The sequence below is a fragment of the Mangifera indica genome, chromosome 7, assembly GCF_011075055.1.
Source record: "Mangifera indica cultivar Alphonso chromosome 7, CATAS_Mindica_2.1, whole genome shotgun sequence".
In the NCBI taxonomy this organism is placed as follows: domain Eukaryota; kingdom Viridiplantae; phylum Streptophyta; class Magnoliopsida; order Sapindales; family Anacardiaceae; genus Mangifera; species Mangifera indica.
This window is the reverse complement of record NC_058143.1, coordinates 20,332,198-20,347,742: the sequence shown is the minus strand read 5'-3', so window position 1 is coordinate 20,347,742 and position 15,545 is coordinate 20,332,198. Positions and strand designations below refer to the sequence as shown.

At 35.1% G+C, this 15,545-nt stretch overlaps 2 protein-coding genes across 5 annotated transcripts; both read left to right on the top strand.

Annotated features, from left to right (window-relative positions):
• The first annotated feature begins 162 nt into the window (after window positions 1–162).
• Window positions 163–3,702, top strand: LOC123221053 (EEF1A lysine methyltransferase 4). 2 transcript variants are annotated; one of them, XM_044643726.1, is made up of 9 exons: window positions 163–567; window positions 710–826; window positions 1,684–1,710; window positions 1,807–1,826; window positions 1,902–1,954; window positions 2,060–2,090; window positions 2,200–2,278; window positions 2,982–3,121; window positions 3,293–3,702. In XM_044643726.1, the coding sequence occupies exons 1-9, from the start codon at window positions 390–392 to the stop codon at window positions 3,338–3,340; spliced, it is 693 nt and encodes a 230-aa protein (XP_044499661.1). In that variant the 5' UTR covers window positions 163–389; the 3' UTR covers window positions 3,341–3,702. The 2 variants fall into 2 exon arrangements, with proteins under 2 accessions (XP_044499661.1, XP_044499660.1); XM_044643725.1 differs by having other exon boundaries at window positions 168–567; window positions 1,642–1,710.
• A 1,836-nt stretch (window positions 3,703–5,538) lies between these two features.
• LOC123220692 (calmodulin-binding transcription activator 2-like) lies at window positions 5,539–14,984 on the top strand. Of its 3 annotated transcripts, none has more exons than XM_044643250.1 (13): window positions 5,539–5,689; window positions 5,798–5,885; window positions 6,211–6,330; window positions 6,631–6,746; window positions 8,029–8,117; window positions 8,713–8,758; window positions 9,070–9,340; window positions 9,822–10,096; window positions 10,417–10,791; window positions 10,914–11,614; window positions 11,840–12,398; window positions 13,294–13,602; window positions 14,532–14,984. In XM_044643250.1, exons 2-13 carry the CDS (start codon window positions 5,846–5,848, stop codon window positions 14,586–14,588), a joined length of 2,958 nt encoding a protein of 985 aa, XP_044499185.1. In that variant the 5' UTR covers window positions 5,539–5,689; window positions 5,798–5,845; the 3' UTR covers window positions 14,589–14,984. The 3 variants fall into 3 exon arrangements, with proteins under 3 accessions (XP_044499185.1, XP_044499184.1, XP_044499187.1); XM_044643249.1 differs by having other exon boundaries at window positions 9,792–10,096; XM_044643252.1 differs by lacking the exons at window positions 5,539–5,689; window positions 5,798–5,885; window positions 6,211–6,330 and having other exon boundaries at window positions 6,632–6,769; window positions 9,792–10,096.
• Window positions 14,985–15,545: the final 561 nt, after the last annotated feature.

The window sequence follows — 15,545 nt, the reverse complement described above, 5'->3', positions numbered from 1 at the left end:
TATAATTATAAAAAAAATATTAATTTAAATGTATCAATTATGTATCATTACCTAATATAATAATTTTAAATTAATAATAAAATAATAACTGATTATATATTTAAAGTGCGCTGACCCGTTCCGGTGCCTTTACTCGATCCGCCGAGGGAACACCAAGTGAAATGTGATGCCGCACCCGCATGTCAACGGTTAACCGAAAGGGAACTTGCTTGTAATATTTTAGAAAATGACCACAATGCCCATCTATTGCGATATCTACAATCCATCGGTTCGGTGCCATCGCGGGTAACACCAACACGGGTATCATTTCCAAAAATAGGAAAAGAAATCTGCAAGCGTAACAGGAAAAAAAAACCTAAGTAGAGAACAATTGAGAGACGGAGACAGGAATGACGATTGGAAGTACGACGCAAGCGTACGGTGAATCATGGTACTGGGACAACCGTTATTCCCACGAATCTGGCCCGTTCGATTGGTATCAAAAGTACCCCGCCTTAGCTCCTCTCATCAACCTCTACATCCCTCAGCGCCACCAGCGCATCCTCGTCGTCGGTTGCGGCAACTCCGGTGCGCTCGCATCGTATCAAATCATTTATCAGATCTTTACATTTGCTAAAAAAATAACGTAGTTGATTGTTACAGAACCCTCAGATCTTTCATTTTCTAATTTTTTTTTTTTTATTTTGTTTTCAAATTTGTTCGTTTACAGCTTTTGGCGAAGGCATGGTGGAAGACGGTTACGAAGACGTGGTGAATATTGATATATCAGCGGTTGTGATTGAAGCTATGCAGAGGAAGTATTCTGGTCACTGTCCACAACTCAAATGTATCTTACATTGCATAAGTGCTTCTTTGTTGGTGCAGTTTTAATGATTGTTAGTTACATCACTTGCATGATGCAATTCTGTTTATCGTTTGGTTAGAAATATGATAATATTTTAGTTACTGATAGGCAACCCAGCCAGTTATTCCACAAAAACAGCTATGATTTTACTGATAAAAGTGATTAAAATAGGATAAATCTGCAATTTGAGGAGCCAGAGCTTCCCCATTCTAGCCATTCGAGGTGCCAAAAACCTCCCTAATCAGCCTAATGTCGCCCACAAAACCTTAATATTTTTCTTCTTCCTCACTCCCCCTTTACAACCCTATCATTTATGTACAGCTATTCTACCCCTAAGATTAAGACATTAGCCCCAATATCTCGAGATCCTAAAATTTACCTTAAATAATTAATCCCTTTACCAGTTGAAAAGAAACATATCAGTGAGATAATGTTACATACTGCACATGATCTTGTTATTAAAGGGGATTGTATGATTCTGGCATGGTAATATTGTCAGGTTGTCAAAGTACAATCGAGGAATAGGCGGATCTTGCATTTCTTTTTGAAAGGAAATCTCCATTAAAATGATATATGTAATATTCATTAAAGTTGTGACATGGTTACTTCTCAAATTTTGAATTATAACATAAAAGTTAGTTGTAAGTTTATTAAAGAGTGGGTGAGGGATGGGAGTGTATAACTCATATTTGTTTGAAGAATTTTGTTATTTTAGTGAGGATGTGCTATAAACATTGTCTATATTTGATAGGAAGTTATAGTTGCATGTTGCTGTGATTTTTTTAACTATTAATCAGATATTAAAATGGACGTTCAACAAATGGATGATTTTCAAACAGGTTCCTTCGGCGCTGTTATAGATAAAGGTAGTTTATTTTATTATAAGATTAATTTTATTTTAGCGTTGATTAAATGGTAGTGTCTCTTAAGCACTTGTTGATGTTGTTTAATGTGGTGTTCAGGAACTCTAGACTCTATCTTGGTGAGTGGCATTATGCTGTATTATTCTTTGGTAGTTACAGGAACTAGTTGCTAATAGCGAATGTTTAATCTGCAGTGTGGAAGTAATTCACAACAAAATGCCAGTCAAATGCTTACAGAAGTTTGGAGGTGTATAGAAATAATTAACAACAATGCACAAATTTTAAATATTTTTTCTTTTTGTTTTTCTTGATCTGTTCACCATATATTGAAGCAGTTGATGACAAACTATAGGGTCCTCAAGGATAAAGGAGTGTATATTCTGGTAGCTGTACCTTTTCATACTTGCATTTTCATTCTTTTTTTCCCTCTTCCTACTTCCATATTTTTTAAGCATTTGTTGACTTGTCTTTTTAATGACAAATTATTTATAGGTCACTTATGGAGCACCGATATATCGTCTGAACTTGTTGAGAAATTCCAGCTTGTGGAGGATAAAGCTTCATGTCATAGGTAAATTAAAGCTCTATTTCAAATATTTCATAGTTTTCATTGGCTTTCCTTTCTTGTTGCTTCTTATGCAGGAGATGTATATTTGGGGGGTTGTTGAATGTAGTTTCCTCTTGCTTTTCTTAATTCACTCCTTAGTTTTAAGTCATGGATGGTGAAAATTCTTGCTGTCATCTGATGCTTTGATATTTGTTAATATATACTCCTTATTTTTATTTCAAAATTGATGCCTGGTGAGAAACATTGGTGGGATGTGAATTACTCCAATGGCTGGTTACTTAAAACTGAGATGCTAAATTGCCATTGCGTCATGTTGTGGTGAAATGATTTTAAACTAGTCTCTTGAGAAATTGAACTACTTTTGAATTCATTTCTCCACTTCATTCCAAGATTTCAAAACTAGTCTAGTATTATGTTTCTGATACGGTGTTTTACATATAGAATGATTAAACTTTCTGGATTTTTTTCTCAAGCTTCTTAAGCTTTGGCACCAATATCAATTATCAACAGATCCAAAAGGTTACCATCGCCAGGATCATTTCAACCTACAAAATTGTCTTTGTTCACTATATCATTCATGCATTAGTGATAGCCCTGATAGCTATTTTCCTGTTTAATTGACCTACCATCCGATTTCCTTATCATTCCTTATAGACTATTGGTAAGGCACAAAGCACAGTTATTCATCTGCTGTTTTTATATGCAGAGAAACTTATGGTAGAAGAGAAATCTGAGCATCCAATATGGGAGCTGACTAATCCTGTCCCAATGGAGAATGAGGGAAGCTCAGTGGAAGCAGTACTTGGGAATAACCCTGATGTCCATTATATTTATGTCTGTACTAAGGTTTGTAAATTCGCTATGAGTTAATGATCCTTGCTTTCAAAATCAAATATAGAGCTCAATCTGAGTTACCTATAGTCCATCTTGGAATGAGTTGATGGTCTGAAGTAAGCTTAAGGTGTATATGTTGACTGTGATATGACTCTGAACCCTTGTTTTTTTTCACCCTTGAAGGATGAATCTTTGAAGGCAGAGGCTGAGATGGAAATAGCAGCTCATTAAAGAGAGAAGCATTCCCACCCTTTTTCTAAGTAATTCTTTCAGCTGTACTTCGAATATTCTAATATGAGCAATATTATGTATACACACTTTCGGTATACAGTTTGTGTACATAGATGATGTATCATCATGTGATTAAGTGTTACTTTATCTTTAATTCAAAATCACTCAATCATATGATGACACATTATCTGTATACATAAATTGTATATCAAAAATATGTACGTATAGTTTTATCGTTATAATTTGTATGTTGAGAATTATTACCGTACTCTAATTCGTTGTCTGTTTCATGAATGGCCTAAGCCAGTGGATATTATGTATTCCCTTGATCAAATCCGAAGTTCTTAATAATGATTTGGATATATGCCAAACACAATACAAATGTGATGCCTTGTTGTGTTACATCTTAATTACACTTCCCATGAGAGATGGATAGGTAAGACCTTATTATATTTTTCCCAAGTGCACCAAATCTCATTGCCATAGTGACTTACAGTTTTGTTCTGCTGTGAAGACCTTCACTAGAATCACAATGGCTGTCAATCATATTGCTTACGTACTTTGTTCATTCATTCTCGGGAGATCTCCTGATCCAATGCCAAACTAGTGGAATTAGAGGTGGATTTGAGTCAAATCTGAATAAGAGTCAGTCCAAGCTCAACTAGAATCTGAAAAAGCCATCTTGAGTTTGAGTTCAAACTAGCTCAAATGGTAAACAGTGATGCAGGATAAGATGTCGAGTTGTCGAATAAGAAGATTGAGAAGGAAAATTGTTTGAGAAGAATCATTGGTGAGCTTTCGAACTAGAATTTCGGTTTGAATTTGATTCGTTCAAGCCGAACATGAATTCAAGCCCAAACTATTTTGGCTTGAATCCACCCCTAAGTAGAAGAAAGCAATCTGAAAGCAGAGTTTGAACTCTCAAGTAGCCGTCTTACTTCACAAAAAGTGAATGCAGAAGCTTGGATAAAATGAGGGATAAGAAAGGCGAAGACGCAGCTCCAAGGCATCGAATTCTTGCTAAATATTTTGGTCATGTGGAAGTTTTTTGTGAAATCTGCAGAGGAAATTTTGTCACGAATCCATCATTTCTCAGGTAATTGAGGAAAGCCTAGTGAAAAATGACCCATGATTAAAATGGAGAGGCGCTTCAGCTTCAAATAAAGTTCATTAAAGTTGATCAAGCAGGATTGGATTTGATCTGGTCAAGTCTGTTAATGTCTAACTTAAGATTAACGAACTCAGCCTCAAAGGTTATTAGAAAATTATTCTATTTGGATTTGACTAGTTGATTCAAATATGAATATATAGATCAATTAGAAATTGGCCAGTTTTATTAAAGGGAGACCAATTTTTCACTTGAATTTGACTTTTTCAATCCAAGTTTCAATTCCAAGTTAGAATGAAATCTAGCCCCAGTCATAACTCAAGTACTCTTCTCAATTTGACAAGAATGACCATGAAAGCATTTTATTGTAGAATTTGCAGTAGACATTTGTCATTAACACTCAATAATGTTCTGCCCATCGTTAATTTGCTATGGTGACTAAACATCTTTTATTTATTATGTCCCTTCTTTTTTATTGTTCTGGCTTTATTTGAATAAACTTTATTCTTATTTACCTATATAACGATATTATTTATTTTGTTAACAATTTTTAAAAGATATTATATACCAATTCAAATTAGATATTATGAATTTGATTAAAACTCAAAACAATAGTAAATTCAACTAAAATCAAATTACTAAGACTTGACATGCCGCATACTCTCTTGAAAGAGAGGGGTGCTTTCGAAAATGTGAACACAAGTGATGTATGGTTGTCATCAGTTCGTGCTATTAGGTCTTGGGTTAAGTCCGCCAATCTCTAACCAAATCATTTTTACAAGAAGTAAAATTGTTTATTGTATTCACTTTTTGGCACATTATTGTGAAGCAATGATTTTTGTATGCACTATTCAAAACCCTTTGGGTGTTATAACCGTGAATATCCACACTTATACGCATTTGGAAAACTTTGTAATTTTGGAATTTACTTTCCAAACAGACAAAACGAAAATGATGACAACGCACTCACAGTAGCTTGCCGTGCACGTGACCACACAAAAACAGGCTAGCTTGCTTTGAAGACATCGTATGCCACGTCGGATGTAAAACGTATTTTTCTCGCTCTCGTCTCGTGTCCCATCCCATCCAAGTGTGGACGGACATAAACCAAATGCACATTGACTTCTTTCTCCCTTTATTCATTTCCAAAAGCTCTCTCTCTCTCTCTCAATTTCTCTTTCTTCAACCACAATTTCTCATCCTATTTTTTTCCTGTTCAAGCTTTTCAATCTTCTTCCCTTGTACTCTCTCTGTCTCTCTTTCTTTCTCTTCGATTTAAGCTTTTGGTTTTTTTCCTTTTATTCCTGATTGATTGTTTATTATTGTCGTCGTTGTTTTGTTTCTTGCAGATTCGTCTTCGTTTCGTGGATCTTTTTAGCTCATGAAAGCTAGGGTTTATGGCACAGACTCAAAGATACGTTCCTAATCAACAGTTAGGTCCGTTGTTGTTCTTATTTAAACTTCGCTTGTCTGAATCCTTGTCTATTGATGCGATTTTTTTTGTTCAATTGATGCATGCACGTTGAGGTCTCAGTTTCTTTACATTTATATCTTGTAACTGTTTTTGAAATGCTTAGTTCTTGTTTTCTGCTTAATTAGTATGCTATTCGTGCTTAATTTGATACATTTATATGCATGTCTTTGTTGTTCTACTTTTTTTTTTTCCATGTAAGTTTATTCCTATAAATTGTAGTTTTTGGATATTGGGTAATTTTTTTTTTTTAAGCTTTTCATGATCAGTGAATGTTTTGGAATATGGCAGATCTTGAACAGATACTGCGAGAAGCTCAATACCGTTGGCTTCGGCCAGCTGAAATTTGTGAGATTCTTCGCAACTACCAAAGATTTCACTTAACCGCAGAGCCGCCTGTTAGGCCACCAGGTTGTTACTGACAACTTTTTGTCTAGATGTTCTATGCTTAGAATCATGTAGAAATTACTTGGTTGACTATCTCTGTAAATGTTTCAAATGTAATTTTTTTCACAAGAAATTTTATGCTTGTTATATTTAGATAACTTCATTTCCTGTCAACATTTCTGTGTGAAATATTTATATTTATATATTTTCACATATACTTTCTAAACAAATATTAGTTTGATATTCCTTGAACAAAATTTTGAGCAATGGCATCCTGTATTGCGGCAAGCAACCATTAGCTAATATTGTTCTTTTTTTTTTCAGCTGGTTCTCTCCTTCTGTTTGATCGGAAAGTACTTCGGTATTTCCGCAAAGATGGTCACAGGTGGAGGAAGAAAAAAGATGGGAAAACTGTCAAAGAAGCTCATGAAAAGTTGAAGGTGTGCTGTTCAATTTCTTATTTGTAAGTTCACAGTTTTTAGGTCGGTCTAGTGCAATGTAGTTAAAGTGTCATCTTGCCATTGCCTTCTATAAGTGGACCTTCTATCTCTAAGTTGTCAGTCTTATCCTGTGTGGTTGGATGGGTTAGCTCTTTTGTTTCAATTTGATGGAACATTTAAGATATTTATGGCTCTTAACCATTGATTAAAAATATCCTCAAATTGTCATATGTGCTCTGATCATATCTGTTTGAAATGTTCTGCTAAAAGATTAATACACCAAAGTGGAAAATACTAAATTTTGACATATTTTATAAGAAAATTTATGATCAATTTACCACTTCAGCTGCAGATTTGGCATTTCTTTTCCATGAATGCTTTCTATATGCACTATAGAAACTTATGGATGATTTAGTTCTCCTGAACACTACTTACTGAATATATATGTGCAATTCTTTTCTAGACTTGTCAAGGCTTTTCAAAGGAGAATGAAATTGTATTGTTTAGATTTCCAATAATTGCTAGGGTGGCCTAAAAATTGTTACTGGCTTTCAATTTCTTTTAATTTAATTTATTTTTATTCTCATCCCTAAAAAATGTCACATGCTTGTTTTATGTTGGAACCTATGGTTGAATCTAATTTGAATATTAAGAAAACCACATTTCAAACACTAGCTGTTGAGATTGAAGAGTCCAAAGTTATATAAGCCCCACACTTGAAGCCTTTATTTTCCAATATGGGATCTAAGTCTCATATCTTGCATTTAGAATTCTAGCATACAAACATGGTCTACAACATCAATGTCCACATGGGTTAGTTGTGCATTAACTCTTTACTAGAGCCAAACGAATACGACAATTTTAGCATCACCACTCTCACTGCACGATTGTAATTGAGAGACGTGATGGTAACTTTGATACCAGATGGTATGAATTTTGGGAGAACCACACTTCAAAAGCTAATTATTGAAATTCGAGAGCCCAAAGTATATAAATCCCATATCAAAAATTCATACGTTTCAATGTGAGATTCAATTCTCATATCTTGTACTAGGGATCCTAATAGAGTCTCTTTCTTGTCATTCTTTTAAGGAATTCTTTTTCAATGTTTCTGGAGTCCAAGTTCTCATGTTATATGTGCTTTTTTGCAATTAAATTTAAGCCATAACTTTTCATTCTCTAGCAAATGTCTATAGTCCTAACTGTGATTATTGCTTTTCAGATTGTTGTGGCACTCTGAGCTTTGTTTGGGCTGTTTAATTATTTTGCTTGTTTTTTGTAGGCTGGTAGTGTGGATGTTCTCCACTGCTACTATGCCCATGGGGAGGATAATGAAAACTTTCAGCGACGAAGTTATTGGATGCTTGATGGGTAGGTTTTACTGTTATTATTAGGTATCAAAACATTTAACAATTTGATATTTCATAGAACTTGGAGCTACCTGTATTCATATTGCTATTTTTCTGCATGGAAAATTATCAGTTGTAAGAAGATTTTACACCTGTTAAAACTTCATGATGACTTTTCTCTGGGATTAATTGTTCTCTGCTCATTGCTTTCTGATTTAAATTTCCAAACTCATCTGATTTACCAATTTATTTACTTCATACTTCAAGAAACAAAAGCAACCGCTGGGCTTTTGGATCAAGGTTGTCAAGACATGGGATTCATCCATTAGTAAAATTTCTTTGGTTTCCTTTAAAAAAAAAAAGAAAGAAAGAAAGTGCACCATTATGTATGAAGTTTTGGCTTCAGTGAAGTATGGCTGTTGCCCAGCATATCAAAATTTTTACATTTGACTGGTTTGAGCTTTTGTGCTGCAACCATGTGAAACTTTTTACTAATTTTCATGAAAAAAGTTTTACATGTTTGTTATGTTTATTCATCAGGATTTCCTTTTGTTTATGTTTGCACCACTTCTTTCATATATTCCATAAATTCCTGACCTCTTTTCCATGTTTCTCAGGCAGTTAGAGCACATTGTTCTTGTGCATTACAGAGAAGTAAAAGAGGTACTTCTTCTAATGGTTGGCTTCATGCTCTTTTTCACTGCTTGTCTAATTCTTTGTGATCTGGGTTCCTAAGCTATTGTACTTTAGAAATTCATTCCATAATGAACAGCATGCCAAGAACATTTTCTTTACTTCTGTGGCATAGCATTTAGAAATTTTTTCCTTGATGAATATCTTGCTGAGAACATTTGCTTTACTTAGTAGTGCATGTTGATAAACTTGAAGTAGATTGGTTTGACTTGGAATTAATATTATGTCAGTACTGGTGAGGTGGCTTAGATGGTTGATTATATTCTGAAGCATCCGTGCAGGGTTACAAGTCTGGTGTATCCCGTTTGGTAGCAGACCCAAGATCTCAGATTGAAAGCTCTCAAACTAGTTCAACTCGCTCCTTCTCACAAGCAAACTCGCCTTTCCCCACAGTTCAGACTTCTCATGCCTCAAGCCCGAACAAAGTTGATTGGAATGGACAAGCATTATCTTCAGAGTTGGAGGATGCAGATTCTGGGGATGGTCCTGGAACCCCATCTCTTGGTCAACCTATGTCACAGAATGCTTCTTCAGTTTCACCTGACATTGCAGGTAAGGAGCATTGTGATATACATGATTTATAATATAAGCTAGCATTGAAGTCATGTGCCTTTAGAGCTAATGCTATTAGTAACAATAGTGATGATGCAATTTATTCCTTTGTTCATCTGTGCTTCCTAGGTGGTAAAAAAATTGATAAATATTTGGATGATGACAGTGTCATTTTCACCCAATAATGGAGAGTAGAATTTTTTGATTGAATTTATAATTGTGGTGGTTTGAATTGCCAAGTGTTCTTGTCTTCCATTAAACAGACCTATGATTTTTCAGATAACTCAAGTTTTTGCAGTTGTATGACATGAACTTCACCAAGAAACAGCTTATCATATGTATCAAAATGCACTTTTGGATCATTTTCTACTACACCTCCTCTATAAATTTGTCTTCGGTTCTATAATTTGTAATATAATAATCACAGATTTAGATATTTTTGTCTTGTCAGGACTTTCTGATTTATCAAGGAAAACTACAGGTTCATGGTTCACTGGAGTTAAATGTAATTATAGCAGTGGATCAAATATGTGGACTCAAATTCACAATTCAAGCACCAATGCTTCTAATGTTCTTGACCACAACCAGAAGTTTTATGTTGAACAACCCAGTGGAACTGACTTCATAACTCATAAGCTAACTGATGCTAGATTGGATAGTGATAGCACTGCCCCAAACATTGTACCTTGTCGGGATAGGTTAATCACTGATATAGATGTCCGTGCAGTTGCAGCATCTTCTCAGAGAGTAACTCAGGTATGTTGTATGCTGTCCTGAAACCTCTACGTTTTCTCAGGAATTTTTTGTATTTAATACATTCATTCATTTAGATCATTTGGCATCCATATCAAATGCTTAAGAAGGATTAGTGGTTATACTTTAGTTTGTGCAGTGGTTGTGGTCAATCTATTACACTTTTTGGTATTTTTTCAAAGATTCATTTGTAAGGTGGAGACCAATCCTTGACCTGCAAATGTTCAGGTTCTTCTGGGATCAATCTGTAGCAGCTCATATGCTTTGTTTTAGTTGGATGTTTTTGCCAAAAAATGTTGACCACATGTTGCATTATGTCACAGGTGCCACAGGAGCGTGATTTCAATTTGAGTAATCACCAGTATCAGAATTATTCTGTCCCTGAGACAACAGGTGGTTCTGTCACTCAAGCTGAAAACAAATCCAAGGATCAATCCGGAGAGCTTAAGAAACTAGACAGTTTTGGAAGATGGATGGATCAAGAAATTGGTGGAGATTGTGATGATTCTTTGATGGCTTCTGACTCAGGAAATTATTGGAATACTCTTGATGCCGGGAATGATGACAAGGAAGTATCCAGTTTAACACGCCATATGCAGTTGGAGATAGATTCACTGGCCCCTTCTCTTTCCCAGGAACAGCTATTTAGTATTTGTGATTTCTCTCCAGACTGGGCTTATTCTGGAGTTGAAACAAAGGTATGCTCACTTGGCTTAATGATAAACAACATGCTATTTGCGTAACGTTTTTATTAAGTTCTTGATTCTGTGGCAAAGTTGAGATTTTAAAACATGAGGATCTTACTGGTGATTTTCATCAGGTTATAGTTGTGGGCACATTTCTGGGAAGCAAAAAGCTCTCCAGTGATACCAAGTGGGGCTGTATGTTTGGTGAACTTGAAGTTGCTGCTGAAGTGTTGACAGATAATGTCATTCGATGTCAAGCTCCTTCACATTCTCCTGGGCGTGTTCCTTTTTATATCACTTGCAGTAACAGGTTAGCATGCAGTGAGGTGAGGGAGTTTGAATATCATGAAAAACCAACCAAGCCTGTATCTTCTGCAGCTGTGAGAATTTCACCAGAGGAGGAAGTCTGCTTCCAAACACGTCTTGCAAAGTTGTTGTATCTGGACCCGGAGAGGAAGTGGTTGGATTGTACTATTGAGGAATGTGATAGATGTAAGCTGAAAAATACCATATATTCGATGAGAGGCACCAGTGAAAAGTGTTGGGGACAGGGTGAAGAGACTAATATGATCTTTGAAGATTATCAGCTAAATTCTAGTGATAAGTTGATTCAGAATTTGTTAAGGGACAGACTTTGTGAGTGGCTAGTCTGGAAAATTCATGAAGAAGGGAAAGGTCCACTTCTTTTAGATGATTGTGGACAAGGAGTAATACACTTGGCAGCTTCTCTTGGTTATGAATGGGCTATGGGCCCAATAATTGCTGCTGGTGTTAGTCCCAATTTCAGAGATGCAGGTGGAAGAACAGCACTTCACTGGGCTTCATATTTTGGGAGGTGAGACTTCAACTACAAATTTTTCATCTCTCACATGTAATTTCTCACCCTCGTGTATGTTATTCTTAAGACCATATTATTAGTTTCAAAATATATGTACTTCCTATCTCTCACATTGTCTTTTTTAAGCAGGAATTGTACTTCATACTTGAGTTATTTTTTGTACTTTGATTGCCTGTTTATTGACAGTTAATTTGTTATTAATGTTTATGCTCCCTTGTCCAGAGAGGAAACTGTCATTGCACTTGTTAGATTGGGTGCAGCTCCAGGTGCAGTTGAGGATCCAACACCAGCATTTCCTGGAGGACAAACTGCTGCTGATTTAGCATCAAGTAGGGGACATAAAGGGATTGCTGGATACTTGGCTGAGGCAGATTTAACTAGTCATCTTTCTTCATTGACTGTCAATGAAAATGGGATGGACCATATTGCTGCAACTCTTGCCGCAGACAAGGCTACAGCTCAAGTAGGTGTAGAGTCGAATGGGGCAATAGCTGAGCAGCTTTCTTTTGCAGCTGTTAGGAAATCAGCTCATGCAGCTGCTCTAATTCAGCAAGCCTTTCGGGCTTATTCATTCCGTTATAGACAATCAACCAGGAGCCTTAATGATGTTTCTGAAGTTTCAGTTGACCTAGTTGCTCTTGGCTCATTGAAAAAGGTTGAAAAGATGAATCATTTCGAGGATTATTTGCATTCAGCAGCTGTCAAGATCCAAAAAAAATATCGTGGATGGAAAGGAAGAAAAGATTTTTTGAAGATACGGAATCGTATAGTAAAATTACAGGTACTAATGCATCTACAGGTGCCGGTTTATTTCTTTTTTTATTAATCATTCTGACAATAATTATTGTTCTTACCCAGGGAATAAATTATTAGGTGCTGTTTTAAATTTGGTTGAAAAGAGATATTTGAATTTGGAAAAAACTCTAGCAGAATGATTAACTGAAGATGAATCATTCTGCTAGATTAGTAGAATGATTAACTAGGACTGCAAACAAGACTGAGCTACTTGCTGCTCGGCTATCGAGCCAAAGCTGGAGCCTGCTGTTGTGTGGCTCATTGAGCTTGCGAGCTCATAGCTTGGTTCGAGTATAATATCAACAAACAATTAAAAGTTTAAATATTACACTTATATCCTTAAAATCTGACTTTTTGACTGTAAAAGGGGAAATTGATAAATTTTTTAAGTTATGAAATTTGACTTTATTTTTTTTAGCCAAGCTCGAGTAAGCTATTTCTATCTCAAGCTTAAGATTGAGCTTGCAACTCCTAAGTTTGAGCGTCGTATAAACCTAATTGAACTGAGCTCGAGATTGCAACCCTACTTGATACCTTGTTCATGAAGTATCTTTGTATGGTTGTAAATGTATTAGTTACACTTACAGTTTTGCTTTAATTTCTGTCTTATTTGCTTTCAAATTGTTGAAGTTTTAGGATTTGGTGCAGTTCTGATTTGATTGTAGAAGTTTGTCCTATATATATTCAATAAAACTATGTAGGTACTAATGATAATGTGTCATTATATGATTGAGTGTATTTAATCCTTATTTTAAAATCACCCAGTCATAGACATATCATAGGTATCCAAATTGTTACTCGTTATGAATGCTCACAACATCACCTTTACATCATCCAGATATATGTCCAACGCTTCTCAGTTTGTTCTTTTTGATCTGCAGGCTCATGTCAGAGGACATCAAGTTCGCAAGCAATATAAAAAGGTTGTTTGGTCTGTCAGCATTGTTGAGAAGGCAATATTGCGATGGAGGAGAAAAGGGACTGGTTTGCGAGGATTTCGGGTTGAAAACAAAACGGCGAACATGGCACCAGAGATCGATAAAACTGATGAATATGAGTTTCTGCGAATTGGCCGGAGGCAAAAATATGCTGGAGTGGAAAAGGCTTTGGAAAGAGTTAAATCCATGGTTCGCAACCCAGAGGCGCGTGATCAGTATATGAGACTTGTTAAGAAATTTGAAACTTTCAAGGTAAAGTTCACTGATCCTTACACTAGTCGAAATCCTAAATAATGATACATTGCATCGTATAGTTGTGCTTGCTGCGAAGATAATTGGTTCATCTCATAGAGAATTATTCTGCATTCATTGAAATTCATATATCTTATTGTGTGTTTTTCATGCTACCATCTCTGAAATTATCATTTACTGATTATTGAGTTCTCGGTAATTGAAATCCTATAATATATGCATTTCATATTAAAATTTTGGGAGTTGTTATGACTAGGGTCATAAACGGGTGGGTTGCTTGCAGTTTGGCTCATGTTGATCTGAACTTGAGCATGCTGTTGGTCAGTTTTGTGAGTTCGTGAACTCACGGCTCAGTTCGAGTGAAACATCGATAAACCCTTAAATGTTTTAAATTTTGCATTTACACCATTAAAAGTAAAATCTTACTTTTAACTATGAATATAAAAAGGTAATTGATAAATATATAAGTTAGAATTTAAATTTAAATTTTTTGAATTGAGCTTGAGTCACCAAGTCTATCTAGAGCTCAAACCAGAAACTCACCAGTTCATTGAGCACGTTTGCCTTTATGTCATCGAATCAAACTCGAGCCAAATATTACTCAACTTGGTTTGATTACACCCCTAGCTACAAGAGTTGGTTCATGGAATTGCATAAAATTCATATGTATCACATCAAGTATTTTCGGTACAACGAGGGTTCGAGATTCAATCTGAATCGCTCGAACTTAGATTAAATACACATCCAAGTTCTAGTCAGTTTAAATCAAATCTAAAGTTAAATTATTCTCAAGCTGAATGTTGGATTTGAATTGATCTCGAATTAAACTTTGTTTGGGCTTGGTTTAGATTGAATCTAAACCTACATACAACCGCTTTTGAAATTCAAAATTGTCTATTCCTGACTATGTGATCCTCTGTAATGGACAGATGCTTGACGAAGGAAGTAGTATACCATCGAAAAATGAAACTTGTCCAAACGGTTGAGCTGAGGATAAATTGTATGAATATGTAGCTGATCAATAATCTACATAATGTAGGTATGGAACTGAAATCTGAACTCTGTGCAGTTAACTAGTATCTAACTTTGGTGGATTTACTCGAGGATGGAAGAGAGGGAAGGCTGGGAGATATTGTACATGTACACGTGTCTTTTTTTTATGTGTAACATTAGTAATTTGTTGACCTGATTGTATGGTGAAGGAAATGAGGCTGCAGCCAAGTTGATTAATGGTTGTATTGCCATAACAAGTTAGCGCTAGTTCTCATTGTAAGCCTATTGTTGGTCCTGTAAAAGCTTATTGCAATTGTTGCGATTTCAACATCCTCTTACATATTAATAACTACTAATCTGTATACGGAGATTTTGACTTGCTTTTTCAATTTCTAGTTGGACACTATCATCTTTTGAGCAGTGTTTGATGTTTAAAGTTTAATTAGTTATTAAATTAAAATGACTGATAATCAAATCATCTTACCATAATCATGATTGATCATATATAGTTTTAATTTTTATTTAATATAAGTTACAAGTTGAAGCGAAAAATGTTATAATTATCGAGACTTTGGAGAATATGTATAACATATTATCAGGTCATAATTTTAATTTTCTAATTTGTTCAATATAGTTTTAATGTTGATTTAATATCACAAATGATCCAAACGATCTAATATTTGTTTAATATCAATTAAAGATAGTAATTTTGATTCGATTTTAGGGGTCTTGGCTTTAACGGAAAGAAAATTCTCTAATAAAAACGGTTAAAAGAAAAGGAACGGAAATAGAAAAAATCTTCACAATTAAGGACAGGTCGGGGATAATAATATATATATCCCCTCTTTGTCTCGCTTTCATCCTCGTCTCTTTATATTAATATTTTTATTTAAAATACTAACATATCTTTCTAGTTTTACATTATTTATGTTTTTCAAATTTATTCAAAA